The sequence below is a fragment of the Lissotriton helveticus genome, chromosome 2_1, assembly GCF_964261635.1.
Source record: "Lissotriton helveticus chromosome 2_1, aLisHel1.1, whole genome shotgun sequence".
Lineage (NCBI taxonomy): Eukaryota > Metazoa > Chordata > Amphibia > Caudata > Salamandridae > Lissotriton > Lissotriton helveticus.
In genome coordinates, this window is record NC_136059.1 from 1333573493 (window position 1) to 1333596515 (window position 23023).

Genomic DNA, 23023 nt, shown 5'->3' on the forward strand with positions numbered 1-23023 from the left:
AACCCCGGTTAAAGTTAACTCGAGCCTTGGTATCAAAAAATAGATGCTGCCACCACAGACACAAGTATGACCTCCTGCTGCTGGGAGTCCTTCCAGCGAGGGAGGCATGGACAAAGGGTTACCTGCCTTGGGAGGTGCTAGCACCACCCCAGACAAGATTTTGTGTATTGGGTAGGATAGGGCTGAAAAGAATGAGACATGCCTGGGGCACACAAGGTGCCCTGTGCATACACCGGTTCAAACCAGTTGCTGGGGCATCCCTGCCCCAGCTCTGGCGCGAAAACCGGACAAAGGATAGGGGGTGTAACCACCCCCCTACCTGGTCCCACCCAGGGGAGGGACCTAGTCAGTAGTGCAGCCACCTTTAGCAGGATAAAGGTAGGAGCTGGTCCCATTCCAAATTAGATTAATCCTGAACTACTCTACAAGAAGAAACTCTGGACTTCGACGTTCTGCTCCACAGAAGACTGAAGAAATCTCCCTTGTGGGCAAGGAGTGTCCACCCTGCAACTGCAGGCACCATCAGCGTCCAGCGGCTTCACTTTGTCGTCTTCCCTCGAGGATCCAGACTTCAGAGCTCGACGAGACCCAGATTCCCAGACTTCTCCGACCTCAACTCACATCTGCAGCACAGCTAAGATCCGTGGGTGCGACGAGACACGTGGGACTGGCCATCTTGAAAGAAACTGCACTCCGCTTCCAGCACAACTCCCGAGGTAAACTCGACCAAGTGCTTTGGGGACTGAGAAGCCCCAGCCCCTGCACCGAAGATCAGCCCTCTAGCATCCACGAGATCTGCGTGGGGCCCTTCTGCGTGTTTGCTGCTTGACGCGTTGTCTGGTCACTTGCCGGCTGGCTAGTGACCTCCTAGACGACGAACTTTGAAAACTTTGCTGCTGGTCTGGTTGCTCCAGACTGGCTCCTGCTCCCTTCCAAAAGAGGAGCACCCCGGACTCTCCTAGTCCGCACCAGACGCTTTTTCCACTCACCGCGTGGGTTGCCTTTGCCAAGGCCTGTTGACGCTGATTCCGGAACAGACAACGCCAACAGCGAGAGCTTGCGTGGGACAGCTCGTGCCTCCATCCTGGTCGTCGAAGACACCTCCTGGTCCACGTGGCTGCAGAGTCAAGCGTCCACTCTTCACCTGATCGCGACGACGACTTCTGGTTCCTTCCTGGTTCCACTCCAGTCACTGGCTAGTGACTTTGAACATTGTCCCCTCTGCTTTCAGGTCCTCTTCTTCACCGATCCACCCTTGGATCGCACCGGACATCTTCCTCCTGGTCGCCTGCAGCATCTTTTCTTTCAGGCTCCATTGACTTCAACGCAGAAACACGACACACCTATGCACCCGCAGCCCCTGGGTGAGGTTACGAGAGCATTTCGGTGCTCAAGGGTAGCTTGACTCTCCTAGTGTCCAGATCCACAGTCGTTTTAGTCCTACCTAGTCAGGATTGTCCGTACTTACCTTTTCCTTGAACTGTACTGTCCATAGACGTTGTTACGCATCCCGCGTGTGAGTTCACACTCTGCACCCGCGTCCCGTGGGCCTCCCATTACTTACCTAAGGTTAGGATAGCGTAGTCCCAGCAGTCCTGCAGCCTCTGGACAGCTCCATTTCTTCTATCGACTCTCACATTCCATTTGCCTAGTATATGGTTTGCCGTGCCCCTAGGGCACCATTGTAATTTTGTTCAACTTGTCGAATTTTCTTAAGAGATTGTCATGTGCTTAGCCCTCTGACCTCATAAAGAGTTCAGAGGTGTTTGTTATTAATAAATATATTGTTTATTTTCATAACAACCTGTGTGGTGTCCTTTCATCTGGTATTCAAGGGGTTATATTGTGGTAAAACAGCTGGCTTCACATGCCAAAAGAGTTTAGCCTAAGACTGCTTTGTCCATGCTACCATTAGGATAGCTGGTCTATAAGGTTGACTTACAACCAATCACCATAAGGGTTGTTTGGACTGATACAAGGTGATCACTAGAACTAGTGAGCATCATATATCAGGCCAACTTCTCACATTGGTGTGCAGCGGTTGGGATTTGAGCTTGCTGTTGTTTTTACCACATATAATCTTGAAATATCATTTGAAAGATCACATAAGGTACCATAGGTACATATAACAGGCTTAGAAATACTCTGAGTTCTACTGAACCAGCTGTTGTAGTAGAAAGGGCCTAGCACACCCTGACTACAACTCTTAGTAAGGGATCAGTAGGAAAACCCATAGTGTAGGTAGGTGCATCACTTACACCTCACTAGAAAGCATGTCTACCCAATGAGAGACTTCAGAGACTCCCCTAGTGATTAGTGACCCTCCACAGGTCCTTTCCAGATATGCAGCTCTCAGTTTCCAGGAGATGAGACAATTGTGTACCTCCAGGAAATTGAAACAGGGTTCTAACCCTACCACTCCTTTTCTGTTAGGTCTCCTAGAGACATATGATGCAAGAAGGGCTGCTGACACAGACCCCTCTAAGCCAGATAGGAGCATGCCTGCCTTAGAAGGTACTCGTGGTGATCCAGACCTCCCTGAAACAGAGGATGTAGATGAGGAGGAGGAGGAGGAGGAGGAACCATCTGGGGATGAGGCAGACAAAGGTCCTGTAGTAGTCAGCAGACTTACCAGGGCCAACTTAGACATGCATAGGGAAGGGACTGGGGGACCCCCAGTGCTGACTCTTAGCAGGCCTAACTTTGGGGTTAGGAGAGATAGATCTCCTTCTAGGGACTCCAATAGATCTGTGCACTCTCATGCATCTGCTCAGAGGAGAATGACTTCCCCTCAGAGGAGAGAGCATGAGGCAAAGATGAAGGAAGTTAATCTGAGGATCCAAAGGGAAGAACTTGCCCTTGCCAAAGAGAAGCTTGCCTTTGCTAGAGAGCAACAGTTGAGTGGGGTAGTCCCCACTGGTGGCAGCACTATCCCTAGGGATAGAGACAGGAGTTTTGATAATAGACACCTGAGTAAAATAGTGCCCTCCTATAAGACAGGAGATGATATCCACAAGTGGATAACTGCTTTGGAGAGAGCCTGCAAAGTACAGCAGGTACCCCAGAGTCAGTGGGCAGCTATATTGTGGCTCTCCTTTGAAGGTAAAGGTAGAGACAAGCTCCTCACTGTTAGAGATGAGGATGCTAATGATTACCAAGTCTTGAAAACTGCACTGATTGATGGGTTTGGCTTAACAACTGAACAGTACAGGTTGATGTTCAGAGACACCCAGAAAACTCAGGCTCAAGATTGGACTGACTTTGTTGATTGTGCCACTAAGGCTTTGGAAGGCTGGTTACTGGGTAGTAAAGTTACTGATTACACAGGATTGTATAATCTAATTATGAGAGAGCAAATCTTAAATAATTGTCAGAACCAGTTGTTGCATCAGCACTTGATTGACTCAGATCTGACCTCTCCCCAAGAATTGGGAAAGAAGGCAGACAGATGGGTCAGGACAAGGGTCAAGCAGCAGAACCAGAACCAGGGTGGTGGCCAGAAGAAAGCAGACCAGAAGGGTAATGAGAATAAGCAAAATGACCAGAAGTCTTCAACAGGGCCCCAACAACCTAAGGAGGGTGGGTCCCAAAATCCCCAAAAGAAGAAGAATGATGGTCCCAAGAAACCATGGTGCCAATACTGTAAAAGTAAAACTCACTGGTTTAGTGAGTGCACCAAGAAAGGCCAAACTCCTACCACTACTGTCCCTAAGACACCTGCACCCCCTAGTACAGTTAGTAGTGGTAGTGTACCTCCCAAGGCTATAGTTGGGTTAACCCTGGGTACTGAGGTGGATTCTGACTTAGTCAGAATTCCTACTCAGGCAGTTCTTGTTTGTACTGGGGACATGGATATGGTCCCTACTGTAAGTCCTAGTACTCTGGGCAAATACAGACAAACGCCTTTAATTAATGGAAAAATGGCTCAGGCCTACAGGGACACATGTGCCAGTGTCACTATGGTGACACCAACATTTGTGGACCCTGACCAGATCATGCTAGGTTCAGACTACCTAGTGACCAATGCTAGCAATGTCACTACCAATCACAGTATGGCAGTTGTTAATTTCTCCTGGGGAGGGGTAACTGGCCTCAAAAGGGTTGTAGTTAGTTCAGACCTCCCAGTAGATTGTCTTTTGGGCAATGATTTGGAATCCTCACTGTGGTCAGATGTGGAGTACAGGACTCATGTAGAAATGCTAGGTCTCTCCTCACATGTCCTTGCTGTGACTAGGTCACAGGCCAAGAAACGCCCAGCTGAACAAGTGCTGGATCCTGGAAGAATGGACCAGACACTACCCAAGAGAAGGAATGGTAGGGTTAAGGCAGAGCCTTCCCCCCTGCCTCAGGTTGAGGATCAGCCCTCTCAGGAGGCTGACCCAAAGACCCCAGAAGGAACTGTCCTAGAAGAGCTTGAACCTGAACAGGTTGAGTTTCTTGGGACATGGGGACCTTCCAGGGCAGACTTGAGACAGGCCCAATTAGACTGTCCCTCTCTTGAACCCCTCAGACAGCAGGCTGCTGCTGAGGCTGCAGGGAATGCTACAGGTGCCCATAAGGTATATTGGGATGATGGACTCCTATACTCTGAGGCAAGAGACCCCAAGCCTGGTGCTACCAGGAGGCTGGTCATCCCCTTGTCTCTTAGAGGTTTCCTCCTCACCTTAGCCCATGAGATTCCCCTTGCAGGTCACTTAGGCCAGAACAAAACTTGGGACAAGCTTGCCCCACACTTTCACTGGCCTCATATGTCTGAAGACACTAAAGAGTTTTGTCGCTCATGTGTCACCTATCAAGCCAGTGGCAAATCAGGTGGCACAACAAAGGCCCCCCTCATACCACTACCTGTGGTGGGGGTACCCTTTGAAAGAGTGGGGATAGACATTGTTGGACCAATGGACCCCCCAACAGCATCTGGGCACAGATTTATACTGGTGATAGTGGATCATGCCACCAGGCACCCAGAAGCTATTCCCCTTAGGACCACTACAGCTCCTGTTGCGGCCAGGGCCCTACTTGCAGTTTTTACTAGAGTGGGGTTTCCTAAGGACGTTGTCTCTGACAGGGGTGCAAACTTCATGTCCGGATACTTGACTGCAATGTGAAGGGAGTGTGGTGTAAACTACAAATTCACCACACCCTATCACCCACAGTGCAATGGGCTTGTTGAGAGATTCAACAAGACCCTCAAAGGGATGATAAAAGGGTTACCTGAAAAGCTTAGGCGAAGATGGGACATCCTTTTACCCTGCCTCCTGTTTGCTTACAAAGAGGTCCCACAGAAGGGGGTTGGCTACAGCCCTTTTGAGCTTCTGTTTGGGCATCCTGTAAGAGGACCCCTATGTCTTGTGAAGGAAGGATGGGAGTTACCTCTCAAAAAGCCTAAACTTGACATAGTGGACTATGTACTTGGTCTCCGCTCCAGGATGGCAGGGTTACCTGAAAAGCTTAGGCGAAGATGGGACATCCTTTTACCCTGCCTCCTGTTTGCTTACAGAGAGGTCCCACAGAAGGGGGTTGGCTACAGCCCTTTTGAGCTTCTCTTTGGGCATCCTGTAAGAGGACCCCTATGTCTTGTGAAGGAAGGATGGGAGTTACCTCTCAAAAAGCCTAAACTTGACATAGTGGACTATGTACTTGGTCTCCGCTCCAGGATGGCAGAGTACATGAAGAAGGCATCCAAAAACCTTGAGGCCAGCCAAGAACTTCAAAAAGCTTGGCATGAAAAAAAGGCTGTCCTAACTGTGTATCATGCAGGACAGAAGGTGTGGGTGTTGGAGCCAGTGGCCCCAGCAGCTCTCCAAGACAAATGGTCTGGACCCCATACCATCATTGAGCAAAAGGGAGAGGTCACCTACTTGGTAGACATGGGAACTCCCAGGAGCCCCCACAGGGTGCTTCATGTAAACAGGCTCAAGGCATTTGTCTACAGGGAGGACATGGGCTTGCTCATGGCCACAGATGAGGGGCAGGAGGAAGAGAGTGACCCTCTCCCAGACCTGCTCACTCAGAACCCTGATGATGGGTCAGTAGATGGTGTAGTCTTTTCTGACAGCCTCTCTGAGCATCAACAAAAGGATTGTAAACAGGTTCTTTAGTCCTTTAGGCAAATGTTCTCACTGACCCCCAGTCAGACAAACTGGTGCACCCATGAGGTGGACACTGGTGAGAGTCTGCCTGTCAAGAGTAAAATCTACAGGCAACCTGACCACGTCAGGGGCTGCATTAAGAAAGAAGTTCAAAAGATGTTGGAATTGGGAGTCATTAAACCCTCAGAGAGCCCTTGGGCTAGTCCTGTAGTTCTAGTGCCAACACCTCACACCCAGGATGGTAAGAGAGAGATTAGGTTTTGTGTAGACTACAGGGGTCTCAATGCTGTCACTAAGACAGATGCCCATCCAATACCTAGGGCAGATGAACGTATAGACAAGTTGGCTTCTGCAACTTTCTGGAGTACATTTGACCTAACAGCTGGTTATTGGCAGATCAGGTTAACTGAGGATGCCAAGGCCAAAACAGCATTTTCTACCCCAGGAGGTCATTACCAATTAGTGGTGATGCCCTTTGGTTTGAAAAATGCACCTGCCACTTTTCAAAGGTTGGTGAACCAAGTTCTCACTGGGTTGGATGACTTTTGTGCAGCATATCTAGATGATATTGCGGTCTTTAGCTCCACCTGGGAGGATCACCTGATCCACCTGAGGAAAATTTTGGAGGCCCTGCAAAAGGCAGGCCTCACTATCAAGGCCACTAAGTGCCAGATAGGGCAGAGTCAGGTTGTGTACCTGGGACACCTTGTGGGTGGAGGCCAGGTTCAACCCTTGGAGAGCAAGATACAGGCCATAAAGGAATGGGCTCCTCCAACCACCCAGACACAGGTCAGAGCTTTCTTGGGCCTGTCTGGTTACTATAGGAAGTTTGTCAAAAATTATGGGTCCATTGTGACACCACTTAATGACTTGACAAGCAAGAAAATGCCAAAGAAAGTTCAGTGGACAGTTAGCTGTCAGAAGGCATTCGATGACCTAAAGCAGGCCATGTGTACTGCACCTATTCTCAAGAGTCCTGACTACTCCAAAACCTTCATTGTCCAAACAGATGCATCTGAGTTGGGTGTTGGAGCTGTTCTATCTCAACTGAATATTGATGGTCATGACCAGCCCATTGCTTTTATAAGCAGAAGGCTGACCCCTAGAGAGAAACGTTGGTCAGCTATTGAGAGGGAGGCCTTTGCTGTGGTTTGGGCCCTGAAGAAGTTGAGGCTATACTTGTTTGGAACTCACTTCAAGATTCAGACCGACCATAAGCCCCTCTTATGGCTAAATCAGATGAAGGGTGAAAACCCCAAACTTCTTAGGTGGTCTATTTCCCTACAGAGGATGGACTTTACAGTGAAGCACAGACCAGGGTCTGGCCATGGCAATGCAGGTGGTCTCTCCAGGTATTTCCACTTAGAACAGGAAGACTCACATGGTCAAGGTTAGTTTAATGTCCCTAAGTTGGGGGGGGGGGGGGGGGTTATGTAGGAGAGTGGGGTCTGCAATCCTATGGTCACCCCAGATTGTTGCTTTTTGCTTCACTGGTTTACGACTTTCCCTGGCTGTGGGCCTGCTAATCAGACCCACAGCCTAGCTGTTCTCTCTCTAAATTGACAACCATGTACTTTAGGTGCATTTACCAATTGGTACTGGGCCACCTTATCAGTCCCTGTACAGTGTACCTTAGGTGCCCAGGGCATAGGTGTACCCAGGGCCTACCAGGGGCTGAAGCATGTATTATGCCACCCCTGGCTGGCCATCGAAAAACTGACACAACTGGCTGCACGACAGCTGGGGCAAGGTGGTGTAATCACCCTTTGTTGTAGATATAGTATACCTATATCTAACCCTAAAATGGACACATATCCTCCTATCAGTCACTCCTATGGCAGGCCTTAACAACCCTGAAGGCAGAGTGCTTGGAATTATGTGAGATGGTGCTCTGGCATGAGCTGAGCCCGTCTGCTGCTTGCGGAACCAAGTCCTAATAGCTGTTCCATGATAACGCTATACCATATACTCTTAAGTGCATTATCGACCTCGCGGTTGAATGCTAACTCTGGTATAACATTATCAAAACATGTCGAGTAAGGTGTCATACGAATTGGAATACTACCCCCTCGCCAATTCTGGTGACGGGGGTAGCATTCCACCCTTCTAGAGGGAAACGACATGTATGTAACTGTGAACCCCGGTTAAAGTTAACTCGAGCCTTGGCATCAAAAAAATGGATGCTGCCACCACAGACACAAGTCTGACCTCCTGCTGCTGGGAGTCCTTCCAGCGAGGGAGGCTTGGACAAAGGGTTTCCTGCCTTCGGAGGTGCTAGCACCACCACAGACAGGATTTTGTGTATTGGGTAGGATAGGCCTGAAAGGAATGAGACATGCCTGGGGCACACAAGGTGCCCTGTGCATACACCGGTTCAAACCAGTTGCTGGGGCATCCCTGCCCCAGCTCTGTTGCGAAAACCGGACAAAGGATAGGGGATGTAACCACCCCCTTCCTGGTCCCACCCAGGGGAGGGACCTAGTCAGTAGTGCAGCCCCCTTTAGCAGGATAAAGGTAGGAGCTGGTCCCATTCCAAATTAGATTAATCCTGAACTACTCTACAAGAAGAAACTCTGGACTTCGACGTTCTGCTCCACAGAAGACTGAAGAAATCTCCCTTGTGGGCAAGGAGTGTCCACCCTTCAACTGCAGGCACCATCAAGCGTCCAGCGGCTTCACTTTGTCGTCTTCCCTCGAGGATCCAGACTTCAGAGCCCTACGAGACCCAGATTCCCAGACCTCTCAGACCTCAACTCACATCTGCAGCACAGCTGAGATCCGTGGGTGCGACGAGACACGTGGGACCGGCCATCTTAAAAGAAACTGCACTTCGCTTCCAGCACGACTCCCGAGGTAATCTCGACCAAGCCCCAGCCCCGAGCAGCCCCTGCACCGAAGATCAGCCCTTCAGTATCCACGAGATCTGCGTGGGGCCCTTCTGCGTGTTTGCTGCTCGACGCGTTGTCTGGTCACTTGCCGGCTAGCTAGTGACCTCCTAGAGGACGAACTTTGAAATCTTTGCTGCTGGTCTGGTTGCTCCAGACTGGCCCCTGCTCCCTTCCAAAAGAGGAGCACCCCGGACTCTCCTAGTCCGCACCAGACGCTTTTTACACTCACCGCGTGGGTTGTCTTTGCCAAGGCCTGTTGACGCCGATTCCAGAACAGACACCGCCGACAGCGAGAGCCTGCGTGGGACAGCTCGTGCCTCCATCCTGGTCGTCGAAGACACCTCCTGGTCCACGTGGCTGCAGAGTCAAGCGTCCACTCTTCACCTGATCGCGACAACGACATCTGGTTCCTTCCTGGTTCCACTCCAGTCACTGGCTCGTGACTTTGAACATTGTCCCCTCTGCTTTCAGGTCCTCTTCTTCACCGATCCACCCTTGGATCGCACCGGACATCTTCCTCCTGGTCGCCTGCAGCATCTTTTCTTTCAGGCTCCATTGACTTTAACGCAGAAACCCGACACGACTTCGCACCGACTTTCGGTGCTCAAGGGTAGCTTGACTCTCCTAGTGTCCAGATCCACAGTAGTTTTAGTCCTACCTAGTCAGGATTGTCCGTACTTACCTTTTCCTTGAACTGTACTGTCCATAGACGTTGTTACGCATCCCGCGTGTGAGTTCACACTCTGCACCCGCGTCCCGTGGGCCTCCTATTACTTACCTAAGGTTAGGATAGCGTAGTCCCAGCGGTCCTGCAGCCTCTGGACAGCTCCATTTCTTCTATCGACTCTCACATTCCATTTACTTAGTATATGGTTTGCCGTGCCCCTAGGGCACCATTGTAATTTTGTACAACTTGTCGTATTTTTCTTAAGAGATTGTCATGTGCATAGCCCTCTGACCTCATAAAGAGTTCAGAGGTGTTTGTTATTAATAAATATATTGTTTATTTTCATAACAACCTGTGTGGTGTCCTTTCATCTGGTATTCAAGGGGTTATATTGTGGTAAAACAGCTGGCTTCACATGCCAAAAGAGTTTAGCCTAAGACTGCTTCGTCCATGCTACCATTAGGATAGCTGGTCTATAATGTTGACTTACAACCAATCACCATAAGGGTTGTTTGGACTGATACAAGGTGATCACTGGAACTAGTGAGCATCATATATCAGGCCAACTTCTCACAACTCCCTTCCACACGACGTGCGGTGAAAATCTGAGCAGAACTGGCTCTGCAGAGAGGGTTCTAGAGGGTGCTGTAAGCTGATTGGTTGGAGCCAAGACTTTGGTCTTTTTAACATAATGAAGTAGATAGGCTACTATAATTTAGGCCTCAGGCCTTTTCTAGGGCCTACTACTACAAAGTGCTTTTGGCAATGCTTTTTTATTTACCGAGGGACTCCCGCCTCGGCGACGGGGAATGATGCAGGCATGTGAATCTATGAAAGATACCCCAATACTGGATAAGTGCCCATACCACTGGTATCCTGTAATACAGCATCCCAATTGCCCTTACCGTCCTGTGGGGAAAATTTGCCCTTCTCATCATAGTCGTTATCTGATCCAAAGAGACGATTTAGAGTATGAGATATACTGCATGGTATGGGCAAGGCGGTGAGTCTGAAGGATTGGTTATGGGCTGCTCTCTAGTGAGATCAATGCATGGCCTCGGTCGAGTCGAGCCGGCCTGGAGTCAGAGATCACTATGGGTAATGCCTCCTCTTCAGGGCTCGGCACTGGTGTTGATTTGCAAGGAACCTGCACAGGGAGCAGCGCTAGAACCGCAGCGGATATTAAAACTGGTGCCAAACCTGAAGTGGGCTCAATAGGCACAGACTGAACCAAGGATGAACTTGCCGTGGGACCCCCATTGAAAGCCGCTGCAGTTCCTTGTGGCTTGAAGACACGACAGAGGAAACCATACGCATGTCCAATATGCGCAGCATGGCCTCCTAAAAGGCTTTCTATTTGCTACATGTTTAAGAAGGACTGGAAAACTCGATCTGCATCAGCACAAAACTGGGAATCAGTTCAGGAGGTCCACAGTGAGACTAAGAGGCATGTTGATGCCCTTGCACCTTCTCAGGAGTTTGAAAGTGGAGGGAAGGGGGCGATTGAGGCTTCGACATCGTATGTGTCTTTTTAGACTTACCCAAAGACTTCAACAGTTACGAGGACCTGCCTGGGGAACGACTTTGGGAGAGGGAACAGCACCTTCCTTTTGACTTTAACTGGTCATGTTGTGGAGTCTTCTGATGCTTGGCGACTTTAGAGTTTCACCTTGCAGTCTCATATGGACTTCGGGTTCATCTGAGCATAATCGTCGCACGATTTGGAGTCGTGTTTCAGCCCCAGGAACCACTGACATACTTTGTAGGGATCTGTTGCACACATTTGCTTTCAACAGTCTGTACAAGGTTAAAACCCTGTTGTTCTGGGAGGTGACATATTTCCTTTGCACATTGGTAAAAAAAATAGAATATTGTACAAAATTACTAAACAAACAGGAGAGGAGTAGAGCTCCGGATCAGCGTCTGAAGGCACGGAAAGAAAGAAATGGACATCAACGCCCTTATGTGGTGCTTATATGCGGCCCCTCTTATCACTTCTGGATTGAAACAATGTGGGTGCAGAGCCACAAGATGTCACTTATAGGGTGCAGGAGTACTGCTTTTAAGTTTCTGGCTCCAATTTGACGCCTCGGAAATAGTCACAAGGTGAGGAATCTGCGGTTAGAAGTACACATCAGAAATCCCTTTACTGGTGATACAACAGCTACAGAAAAAAAGAGGTCAGGGACTTTCATGTTCTTATCTGAGAGAAACCCTTGACGTCATCCCAGAATCAAGGATAGATTTGTTAATTAAAGCACAGGTACAGGCCTTTTCTTCAAGTCCCAGGGACGCCACTGGATACCACCAAAGAGTTTAGATACCAAAAAAACTAAGGAAACCTTGGAAACAAATGAGATGCTACCTTCCAAAAGGTCATTCTGAAGATCCAGATTCCATCAATGAAAGAAACTAAACAGGAGAGTCTGTGTGTTTTAAAATCAGCAGAAAGCAAGTTACAATAGGTACACTTTACGTAAACCTTAGAAAGCAACTGCAAAACGAACACTTGCAAAAGATCAGCACATTCATTTGGAGGAACGGATGGATGGTACAATGATACGTCATGTTTAGGCATGTCTACAAAGTTAGGATATTTGGATTCTAATAGCAAAGCTGATTTGCTATCAACTGAAATTCTAGTAAACCGATACATCCTTTACAGAAGCAGTATTTCCAAGGGTTTAAGTGTAGCAGTTACCAGGACTGCCTAAACAGAAGACACTTTCAACAAGTTTTATGTTTATGTTTATGTTTATGTTTATTAAAACTTTTATAGCGCGCTCAATTACCACAGGGTATCCTTATAACACATTCCAGAGACAATGAATAAAGAAGTGGAGAAATTATACCTTGACAGCACTGATGAAATCTGAGAGAGTAAAATTTTCTTTTCCATACACTGTCCACCTGTCCCAGATCGTGAAAGTGATTCCATTTCTTCTCCAACCAAAGAGAATAAAACACAATTAAAATAAAGACATTTCACTGACAGATGGTTTATGCAGTGGCAAATAGTCTTGTTAGAGCAATTGTCTTTTCTCTGTAATCTGAGATAGTGGATGACATGTGAAAGTTGACAGTTTTGACCCAATGTCTGAATGTTTTTTCTGAAGTAGCGTGTGTAACACTGAGCAAAGAAACAACAAAATGGGCTACAAGCATAAAACGAATTCTCCAGATTTCCACGAGGTCCGGTTGCAGGATAACGCTAGGTGCCAAACGGGTTCTGGGCGTTGAGGGCGGTGTGCCATTGTCGCCCCCACCTCCTCCCGAGACCTTTGGGGTGTGGATATTTTAATTTTCAAACTATACAGGTTCCTCTAATTTTGAGGTAAATCCCACTACTTGTTAGTTTGGTTTTTTTTTTGCACCCATTTTTCACTTATTTTTAACTTTCACGTCCTAAGGCAAGGGTGGACCTTAGCGTGCCCATACCGCCTAGGTACACATCCATACGGTCCTGAAGAAAGCCCTGTAAATTACACACATATGGGCAGAAACATGTCGACCCCACTTTAAGTGGAAATATCCAATATAATTTTTGGTAAATTTCCAAACACATATGATTTTATTTTGTCAAGCTGACCACTGAATAAAGTTTTTCCTATGGTACAGCTCCTTGACAATTTTAATCACTATTTTTTCACACTACTGTCACAAAACCAGCTCCGCAGTAATCTGGCGTTGTAGCACACCAGGGTTGCATTCGGCTTCTCCTGGTGGGCCCGATGATGAAGCATGTCACCACCCAGGGTGGTGAGTGAGGGCTTCTTATAAAATCCCTAATGATTTCCAAGTGTGAAAAATTTAGGCGGATTCCTTCATTCTCTGGTTTCCATTATTCTACATAATGACATCAACTTAGAATGTGAGATCGTAGGTGTTTAAACAATAATTGGCAACTATGATACCATAAAAGCCCACAATAACTCTGACTCATTCAAATCAAAATGTCAAACAGCATTTGACATAATTGCAGGAGCAGCTTACCATGCAAACAGTAGAAAAAACACAAAAATAGTTGAAAATAACAAGTGTTTGCAGTGCAATAGGTCTCGCATTATTCAAGTTTAAGCTATTGGCATTGTAAATGGCAATGTGTTATATTTACGTTTCAAAAACAAAAACATAACTAAAAAGCATTGTCGTTTACAATGCCACTAGCTCAAACTCGCGTAAATGCGAGACCTGTTGCATTGCAAATGCTTGTTTTTTAGTAATATCGGTATTCACTGCTGTTTTAAGTAATCTGCGGCTAATCCCAATTTCTCCGCAGTGTATTAAATGCAATCTGATAATATGGCTTTTAACGTTTTTCTTAAGGCATTTTAACTTCTTTTATTTGCTTGTGTCACCCAGATATTGTTTTTTTTTTTTTAAATGAATACGTCACATATTGCTTTCTTTTGGAGAATCCGTACTGACATTGTAAAGATTTTTATGAATCATACAATACATTTATTATTAATGTCCTTGTTGGGTCAGGGCCAAGACTGATTTATATATGTTTGCCCTGGTCTTTAATGGAATAGTTTTCTTAATAAGGTGCAGACTATTTAAACCTGCTATAAACTGTACATATTCAGAAGGCTCTATTAAGGTAGGGAAATTATCACAAATAGTTTTTATATTTAAGTGAGATAAAAACTGATATGTATCTATCTATCTATCTGTCTGTCTGTCTCATTGCCCTGCGCAGCTCTGAGTTCTTTGATCCCCGGTCTGTCACTGCCATTAGTAGGAGCGACACATCCTTGCTTCTGAAAACCATTAGGGTCATGCCCCTGAGCGCCTGAGCAGGGCTTCTGCCCGCTACAGACGCCCACGGTTCATCTTCTGCCCCCACCCGCTGACTCCAGACGAGCGCTGCTGCAATCAGAAGGGACTCGTCTGCCTTCTAATGGGCCCACGGGCCCCGAGAGAGCTGCAGCGGCCAGTGATATACGGAACAATGTTGCACTCGCAGACATGACTTAGCGCCCTGAAGTCACCCAGAGATTCTCTGCCATTAATCGCGCTTGTCAGTTATGCAGGGGCACAGGCAGCGTCTGTGAAGCAGGTGCAGTAGCACCAGGGCACGAGGGTGCGTAAGAGTGTCCCACGGTACCATGGTATGCTTCAGTGACTTCCTGCTGCTAATATGTGAGTGAGTTGCTGTGTTTTTGAAGTTTGGAGGAAACCACCTACCAGGACAGCACCGCTAAAAGGGCGGTTGGGAAGAGCCTGACATGTGACTGGCTCTGCTCCAGCCCCAACCTCCCTTCCCCACCCGGCTACTTGTGAACCTTCTGTCAATCAATTATTTGCTCAGATCTAAAAGATTCTCGCAATCGCTATAAATCCGCACTTGACTCAGCCTCCTGTCGAGTGACTGGCATAACTTCCGGTTGCAGTGACAGACTAACTTTACACAGTGAGTGGTTCCGAATTCCAGTGGCTCCTTCCATCTATGTTACAGAGTTCTTCTTAACGGATGTCCCGGACAGAAGGACCAACCTGTAGAAGCTGTGAACGTGCTGCTTTTCATCCCAGCGCCTCTGCTGGCTGGCTCTGGTATGCACAGCAGAGGCACCCCCCACATGGTCGCACCACCCGAATCCCAATAACTTCAGACCACACAAGTTTCTGTTTTATGGAAGAATTGAGGCCGCAGTTTATTAGGCATTTCCAACTTACAAGCGATCCTTTACACACCATTATTTTGTCTGGTGAGCCTGTGTCCTTATCCCATCAACTCTGCACTGTGCCCTACATCCAGTGCAGCTATCTTCGCCAAGGTGACCTATCACCGTCCTTTACCCCCATTTGCTCTGCACTGTGCCCTACATTCAGTGCAGCTATCTTTGCCCAGGTAACCCATCACCTGTGGACACACCCTTTCCTTTCACTCCGGGCAAGCTTCTGCTTCCAGCCCGACCGGGTAACCTTTTACCTCCGGTTTCCACGCACTACTTGGGTAAGCGTCTGCTTTAACCCAACCGGACGGCCCTTTTGCTTCCGGTGTTCACTCACTCCCGGGTAACCATCGGGTTCCCACCCGGCCGGGTGACCTTTCACTTCCGGTGTCCACACATTTCCTTCTGGGTAAGCGTCCGGTGTGTACCTTCTTTGTTACCTGGGCAAGCCGATGTGCTACCCGCCCGTCAAACCTGATTTACTGTTCCCTCACCCATCTCTGCGAGGTGACCCGGTAACCGGAATCCCAACTTCCTCCATGCCACAGGCTCTGCCCTCTGTTGCGTAATTGTTTACTTCCGGTTCACCTGAACCCAGGGGGGCTCGGGGAGCTTGCCAGTGACCCCCTGGGTCCTGGCTGCCCCGTTTGCGGTCTGTGCCCGGTCCGCAACCTGCTTTTGTATTCCTCTTGGATCGCTTTGTAAGTACCGCCTGCTGTTCCTTCCTCCGACCAAAGGACCTCTTGCAAGTCCACTATGCCTCTGCAACAAATCTAACCACCTTGTCCAGCCCCCCCCCCCCTGAAATCTTGTTCCACTGCTTTCTTCTCCTGACACAATTCCCCAGAGAAAGAGGGCCTTGTGCCCGGCGCCCACCTTTAAATACCCCTACCCCCTGCCACATTCCTAACCCTAGATTTACGGCTGAGCTGGCCCAGCCCTATTCTCTGGTGGGCCTGCTCTTTCTCCTTCCTTATCTCCTGCCAATCCTCTATTGGTGCTCGGGCTCCGCTTCCCGGGGGAGGCCTCCACTGAGACCCCCAGTCCAGCCACTGTCCCCCTCCCCCTGGGGAGTGGGGGGGCTGAACCAAGGGGCATTTCACCTCCCACTAACCCGGCTTCTCTTGGTATGACGTGTTTGTCAGAGGTCTAGTGCTTGAAGGGGAGGCGCCTATAATAAAATGGACGTGTGGTTCTAGAAGACTATAGTTCTAATTCCGGTTTCATGTTTTGGACAAATGGTGTGATACTGGGCAAATCATGTTTCCTCTTTGTGCCTCACAGTGCTATAGGCTTTAACCAGTGCTTAGTTTGCAAACAAATAAGTGCCTGGGCTCTTGTCATGAGGCTGCTGCAGCTTGCACCGCTTGACATGCGCAACTACTACTAACCATCACACTTGTGCAAGTGTAACACGTAAGACTATTCCAGGCCCCCAAAGTGGGCGAATTAAAAATACAAGTCCGTGAGGCAGCAGAGCTCGGGTGGGCGGGGGAGGAGGAGGTGCAGGAGGTTACCTCACCACAACGGCTCGGAGGGAAGCGAAACTGTGTGCCGTTCTCTCTCCACCTAAACAGAGGCGCGTGATCCTTCACTACAGGCCCAATCAGAGAGCCGAAGTGGCGCATGCTGCAGGCATCATGACTGAGCTTCAGCTTGCTGAACTCTACCTGAACCTTCCCTTGACAGCCTTATCAGACAAGCTGATAAGAAAAGTATTCACGATGGCCGAAAAGCAGTGTCCGTATCGTATCCGAAGGGGCAGTCCGGAAAGCGGACAGGGTGTCAACCAAAAACCCTATTTTCCAATGGGAAGCTAGCGTTTACCATAAACGCTGACGCTACTCAATGGAAAAGAGAGGCGGGGCTTAGAGTCAATTTTTACAAATCTTGTATTTATAAGATATCTCGCAGAGGCGGAGCAGGGCTCTGCCCTGCCACGCCCCAGCGAGACCTAAAAAGGGATGCAGCTCCAGTCAATAGTATCTATTGGCAGATTGCTCATCTTCTGAATATCCCAGGTGCAGATTGCATGAGAAAACCTTTTGAATAGCTCTTCCATGATGGTAGGTGGTGCTGGTTCTGTGTTGGCGAGGTAAAAGATACCACTGTGAAGTATTTGGAGTCATAAAATGCCTGCCTTCAATGAGAGTAGGTTGAGAATAAAGTCATATATTGACAAGTTGCAGCAACTACCTTTGAACTTTATTAAGAAAATTAAAAGTTCATAAACCTTCAAACGGGGAGGAGGAAGGGATTGATGAGGTGTCTGCAGGTAAACAGAGTATCCACCAGAAAGATAGTCACCAACGGTAAGCAACTTTTCTTTTGATTGATACTTCTACCTGCAGATTCTCCACCAACTGGATACATATCCAAGCAGTACCCAATTCGGAGAAGGGTCTTGATGTTCTGGCTGTACAAACAAATCCTGGAGGACAGAGCACACAAAATGTCAATCGCTCCTAACCTTCAGATCGGAATAGTAAAGCTTTGCAAAGGTGTGGAGAGATGACCAAGTTGCCACTTTGCAGATTTTGGCCATGGGGACTCACCTTGCCAGGGGTGAGGTTAAGGTTTTCGCCCTGGTGAAATGAGATCTTATACACTTTGGAGTATCCATGTGTGCAAGGCCTTCTTAAAGGCTTCAATCTGCTGTGTCATCGCTGAAGGTCCCAGGGGACCTAGGGTGCAACAGCATCAGCTGAGGAATCAGCTCCACAAGCAGAGACTTCGAGGGTGAATAACTCACATCATGACCCTCTTGAGTATTCACTTTAGGTTCAAAGTGGCAGGATGGGTGTCAAGTCACACTTCACATTTTCATATCTGGTTTGGACATCAACTTGGTCTTACCGGAGGACTTTGAGTGCCAAGTTGAACGCTCGCAGGAACGACCTCAGGAGTGGGACAGAGTCCACAAATTGGAGCGGGACTTTTGCAAAGAAAGCAACTTCTTCTTTTGTTTGGCAACATAAAAATTCACTTCCTTAGCCCAGATTAGTTTTGGGAGCATGAGGGCACAATTATCTCATTTAGCTCAGGCACCAGAGGCACATATTGTGTGGGTCTGTTACAGACATTTATTTTCTGCAGTATGGCATGTTTTAAAACCTGAAGTTGGAATTGGATTTAAAGTTGTCTGAAGATCATCAAAATTGGGAGCAGAGCTGTAGATCTGTGTCGAAAGGTGTAGAAAGAAAGCAACTGACATTAGCGCATAGGGATTGCACTTATATGCAGCACTGCTGCGACACTTCTGCAGTGGTACAGAGTCAACGCGGTGTTACATGGTGCCACCTAGAAGCATGCTGGAGCACTGCTTAAGAAAGGTTTAGGGATCCAGTCTGAAGCTTGAGAAATATTCTAAGGTGAGGAATCTACAGTTAGAAGTATTCATCAGGATGTAGATTTGAAAATAATACATTTTTAGTCTGCCTTACATCATCTTCATTGCAAAAGGGGTTGCAGCCTGACAGACCTACATTGAAAGCTGAAAAAAGTACCTTCTCACTGTAACATTCCAAGAGCTTCCACTATCCATGATGCATTGTACTGGCTGGGAAGGTGGTAGATCGTTTATGATGTCAATGAAGATTCCTACGATGCAGAGCTAGGACTACAAATAAGTAACATTTTCATTTGCATCATGGGAATTTCACTGATAGTCATAAATGCTTGAACAAAGTAGAAAGCTAACTGAAATTACAGAAATCAGCCATTGGGCAGAATTAAAATCAAGGGCTGCTCTTAGATGTACAAAGATTTTAAAAATCCGGAGTTTTATATAGCGCAAACTTGACCCGAAGGTATCAGGTAACAGCGCTTTACAAGATCACTATTTGTGTTACACACGGACCCATTAATTTTTGTTAGGCATGGGGAGATTAAGTGATTTTCCCAGAATCACAGGATGATGAGCGCCATTGCCGAGACTCGAACCTGGTTCCCCAAATATTAGATCGACCGCCCAAGACGTTAGACCACATCCTCTACCAACATACATTGCTTGAATGTGTTAAAAAGTGTTTTCTGGCCCAACCTCACAGCTGTCTAGGCAATGGCTAGTAAATGTATGTACTGATATTCAGGTTGCATTTTTACATGTATCAGCTAATGGAACAACCCTGAGACATGCTGTTTAGCTGCTTTAGCTTTAGTGGAACGTGTTTTCGGATTTGCAGGAAGGGCATTATTCTTTTAGCAACAGGCAGCTCAGAGTTGCTAAACCTAGACTAAAATGGTCATAATTTATTAAACCTTCTAGGACTTTAGTCTTGTCAAGGTAGAATTGAAGTAATCTTCTTATGTCTAATGAGTAAAGGGACTGTACTGCAGGTGTCAGAGGGAGAGGCTAAGGTACTGGTTTGATTAACATGAAAATCAAGAACAAGCTTGACAGGAAAGAAGCATATGTCTCATCACTAACCTGATTTTGGTGATTTCCTGTAGGCTGCAATAGCTGCTAAAATACTTTTATAGATGAAAAGTTTGGCTTGGATTGAGTTAAATTAACAAGTTACTTACCTTCGGTAATGCCTTAATTGGTAGAAACTCTATCTATCAATAGATTCCTTACCTTTTAATTATTCACAGGCATCAGGCTGGACATGGACATTATTCGGAGCAGTCCCCTTGCGTGCTGGAAGGTGGCGTTGTTCTGCTCAGCGTGGGATTGTAGGCATCATTTACACCAGAAAAGACATGGGCAGTGGCTATATAGAAGCCACCCCAGTGTGGTGACCTCATTTTCACAACTGTTTTTTCCATCCCAGAACCATGGAGTCATACTGAGGTAGCATTAACTAGTGTGCCAGACTGAGGTCTTCAAGGACCTCTTCAGATGGATGTGACAGACCGTAGAGTGAGGAGATTTGGAGAGCGATAAGTAATCTGAGGCTAAACAGAGTCTCTACCAGATAAAGCGTTACCGAAGGTAAGTAACATGTTCATCTGATAGAAACTTCTAGCTGCAGATTCCTTATCATAGAATAGATACCGAAGAAATATCTCCCTGGAGGTGGGTCTATGGACTGTTTATACTAAAAATGTCTTGGAGGAAAGAACAGGCAAAGTGCCCATCATGCCGTACCTGACTGTCCTGGTAGTACTGCTAGGTGGACATGTGCAGTGATGGCCCAGTAGGACATGACAGGGACTTTGTCAGCTAACACAGTGGTAGCAGACTTGGCACTCACCATGAGGGGGTCAGGAGACTTCAGGTGATGTTGTATCCAGATGGTAACAGGTTACCCATGATGTTATGTGGGCATATTAAAGGAGCTTTGTGGCTGAGGCTGCTGGGGGAGGGGGAGCGGATTGGATAGACCTCTGGTCTTGGTTCTCATGAGGTTTGTGAGAGACGTGGCCACTAAAGGACTGAAGGCTGTGGTGGGTAGGGATGAAAGAACGCAGCTGATAGCCCCTATCGTAGCCATGGAAGTAGTGAAAGGCGGATTGCAGTTGTCATGGGGCCAAGGTGAAACTCAATGACCTAACGGTGGCCCTGTGTAGTATATCACTTTAAGATCTCTGTATTGTGTGGAACGTTAGAGATCAGTGTAGTAAATGTGATTAATACTAAAACTGTCATTATTTTTCTAGATGAGATTTTCTTAAGGGAAGGCTTTCCTAAGTATATATTATCAGACAATGGTGTGCAATTTAAATCCATGGAGATGAAAAACTATTTATTAGCTTCAGGTATACAACAAAGGGTTACTGCTCTTTACCATCCTAGCGGGAACGGTATTGTGGAAAGAGCCAACCGTAGTATTAAAGGAGTATTGCAGTTGGATAATAAGGGTAACTTATCATGGGATGTTGAATTGAAGAAATTGCTGTGGGCTTATAGGAGTACCATTCATGGCTCAACAAATCAAAGTCCCTTTTCATTAATGAGAGGTAGAATTCCACATTCTAAGATCAATCCGGGTTGGATGGATAAAAGTGGCATGACTAATTGTGATTTAACTAAAGTTAGAAAGAGCATTATGGATTCACAGACAAAGAATAAAATCTATTGTGATTCCAAACATGGAACTAAAGAGGCCAGTTTATGCAAAGGTCAATGGGTTCGAGTTAAGAGTGCCAGGAAGACCACAAAAGGTGAGAGTAAGTACAGTGAACCCAGAATGGTTGTTAAAGTTATGAACAATACTGCCTTATTAGAAAATGGTGAGGTATGGCATTTTAGTCATCTTGCACCCGTATCCCGTGGTGATGTTCAAAGTAACAAAGATAAAGAGATGTGAAAAAATTCGTCATCTTGGTGGTGGGACATTACGGTGGATGAGTCTCAGGATGGTGATATCTCTTGTGATAATTCACCTTCTGGTGTTGACATTCATGAGGGTGTTCCTATATCTGGGGATAGTTCTCAGGTTAAGGAAGGTTCACAAGTGTCATCGGATGTACCTAACTTTGTGCCTAATGAATCTGTCATCAAAACTTCAAGTGGAAGAATTGTTAAAAAACCTAAAGGTTTGGAGTTGTTTGATTGTACTTAATATTATTATTTTTGTGTTTTTTTTTTTTTAAGAAGGGGGATTGTGTAGTATATCACTTTAAGATCTGTGTAAGTATATCACTTTAAGATCTCTGTATTGTGTGGAACATTGAGTATGTTCCAGAATTGTTTATATGTGTATGTGCATTCTTAGAGAGCTGTTATTAGAGAAGCTCTGTGTCTTGATAGCTGTATGACTTATTCCTCTGTGCTGGGGGTTTTAATAAAGAACCTAACTACAAGGATCTACTGGTGTACTTTTCATTGCTACACCCTGCTATCTTTAAAACACTCAAGAGGCGAATCTGCCTTGTTGCTAAAGGGGTGAGTGAAGTCAAAAGACGTGTCCATAAGGTATGCCTGTACATACCCCAAAAAGCTTTTTCAGCCAGGCGTGATGTCTAAGCACCACCGTAGAAGCAATGGCTATGCCCAGCAAGTGCTTTCCAACCTGCAGCTAATAGTAAACTTTACTGCATGTCTACCATCAGCAATAGCTTGAGAGAGTATGGCTCGGGCCTCTTTCGAGACCATAGCACCTGCACAACATAATTCCATACAGAATAGCAATAGAGACCATAGGAACTGAACATAAGAATTCCATACAGTATAGGAATATCAGCCCAATAAGCATGCGGTGTACACAGACCTGCAGTGCAAGGTTGGTAGAAGAAAAATACTCTTCCCAAATGTAGCCAGTGGCTTGGATTCCCTATCCGGTGGTGTGGTAGAGAACGCACCAGGGTTAGTTTTATACATAGAAGCCTGAACCACTAGACTCTCAGGAGTAGGGTGTTGGATAAGGGAGGCTGGTTTCCTGGGAGTGGGGCAATGGCGGCGTGCAATGGTCTTATGCACTGGAGGGCCTGTGCAGGGCTTGGCCCAGGCCTAGGGAAGGATATCAGTGAGGGCTTCATTAAAGGAGAATAGGAGTTATGAGGAGGAGGCCCTGGGTTGAAACACCTCTGTTAAAACGTTTGTTTTGACTTCCACCGTGGGCAGCGTCAGGTCCAAGACCTCAGCCGCTTTCTGGACCACCAACACAAAGGAGGCTCCTTCCTCTATAGCAACTGTGAGAGGAGACAGGAGGCCAGTGTCTGGGAGGTATCCAGACCACTGACATCAGCCAGTTCCTCATGGACTCTTCTAGGTAGTTAGGATAATTGCAGGGATCCTCAGATCCCCTGTGTTTG

At 47.0% G+C, this 23023-nt stretch overlaps 1 protein-coding gene across 4 annotated transcripts in view; it reads right to left on the bottom strand.

Moving 5' to 3' along the window:
• The window catches only part of UBA6 (ubiquitin like modifier activating enzyme 6), a 1111768-nt gene that overhangs the window by 109675 nt on the left and 979070 nt on the right, over positions 1 to 23023 (bottom strand). For 3 of the 4 annotated variants that reach the window (XM_078676253.1, XM_078676254.1, XM_078676252.1), the window contains exon 31: positions 12497 to 12584. The exons of the other annotated variant lie outside the window; for it this stretch is intronic. In XM_078676253.1, the coding sequence (XP_078532379.1) occupies positions 12497 to 12584 (88 nt within the window). The remainder of the gene's footprint in view (positions 1 to 12496; positions 12585 to 23023) is intronic. 4 annotated transcript variants of the gene reach the window in all.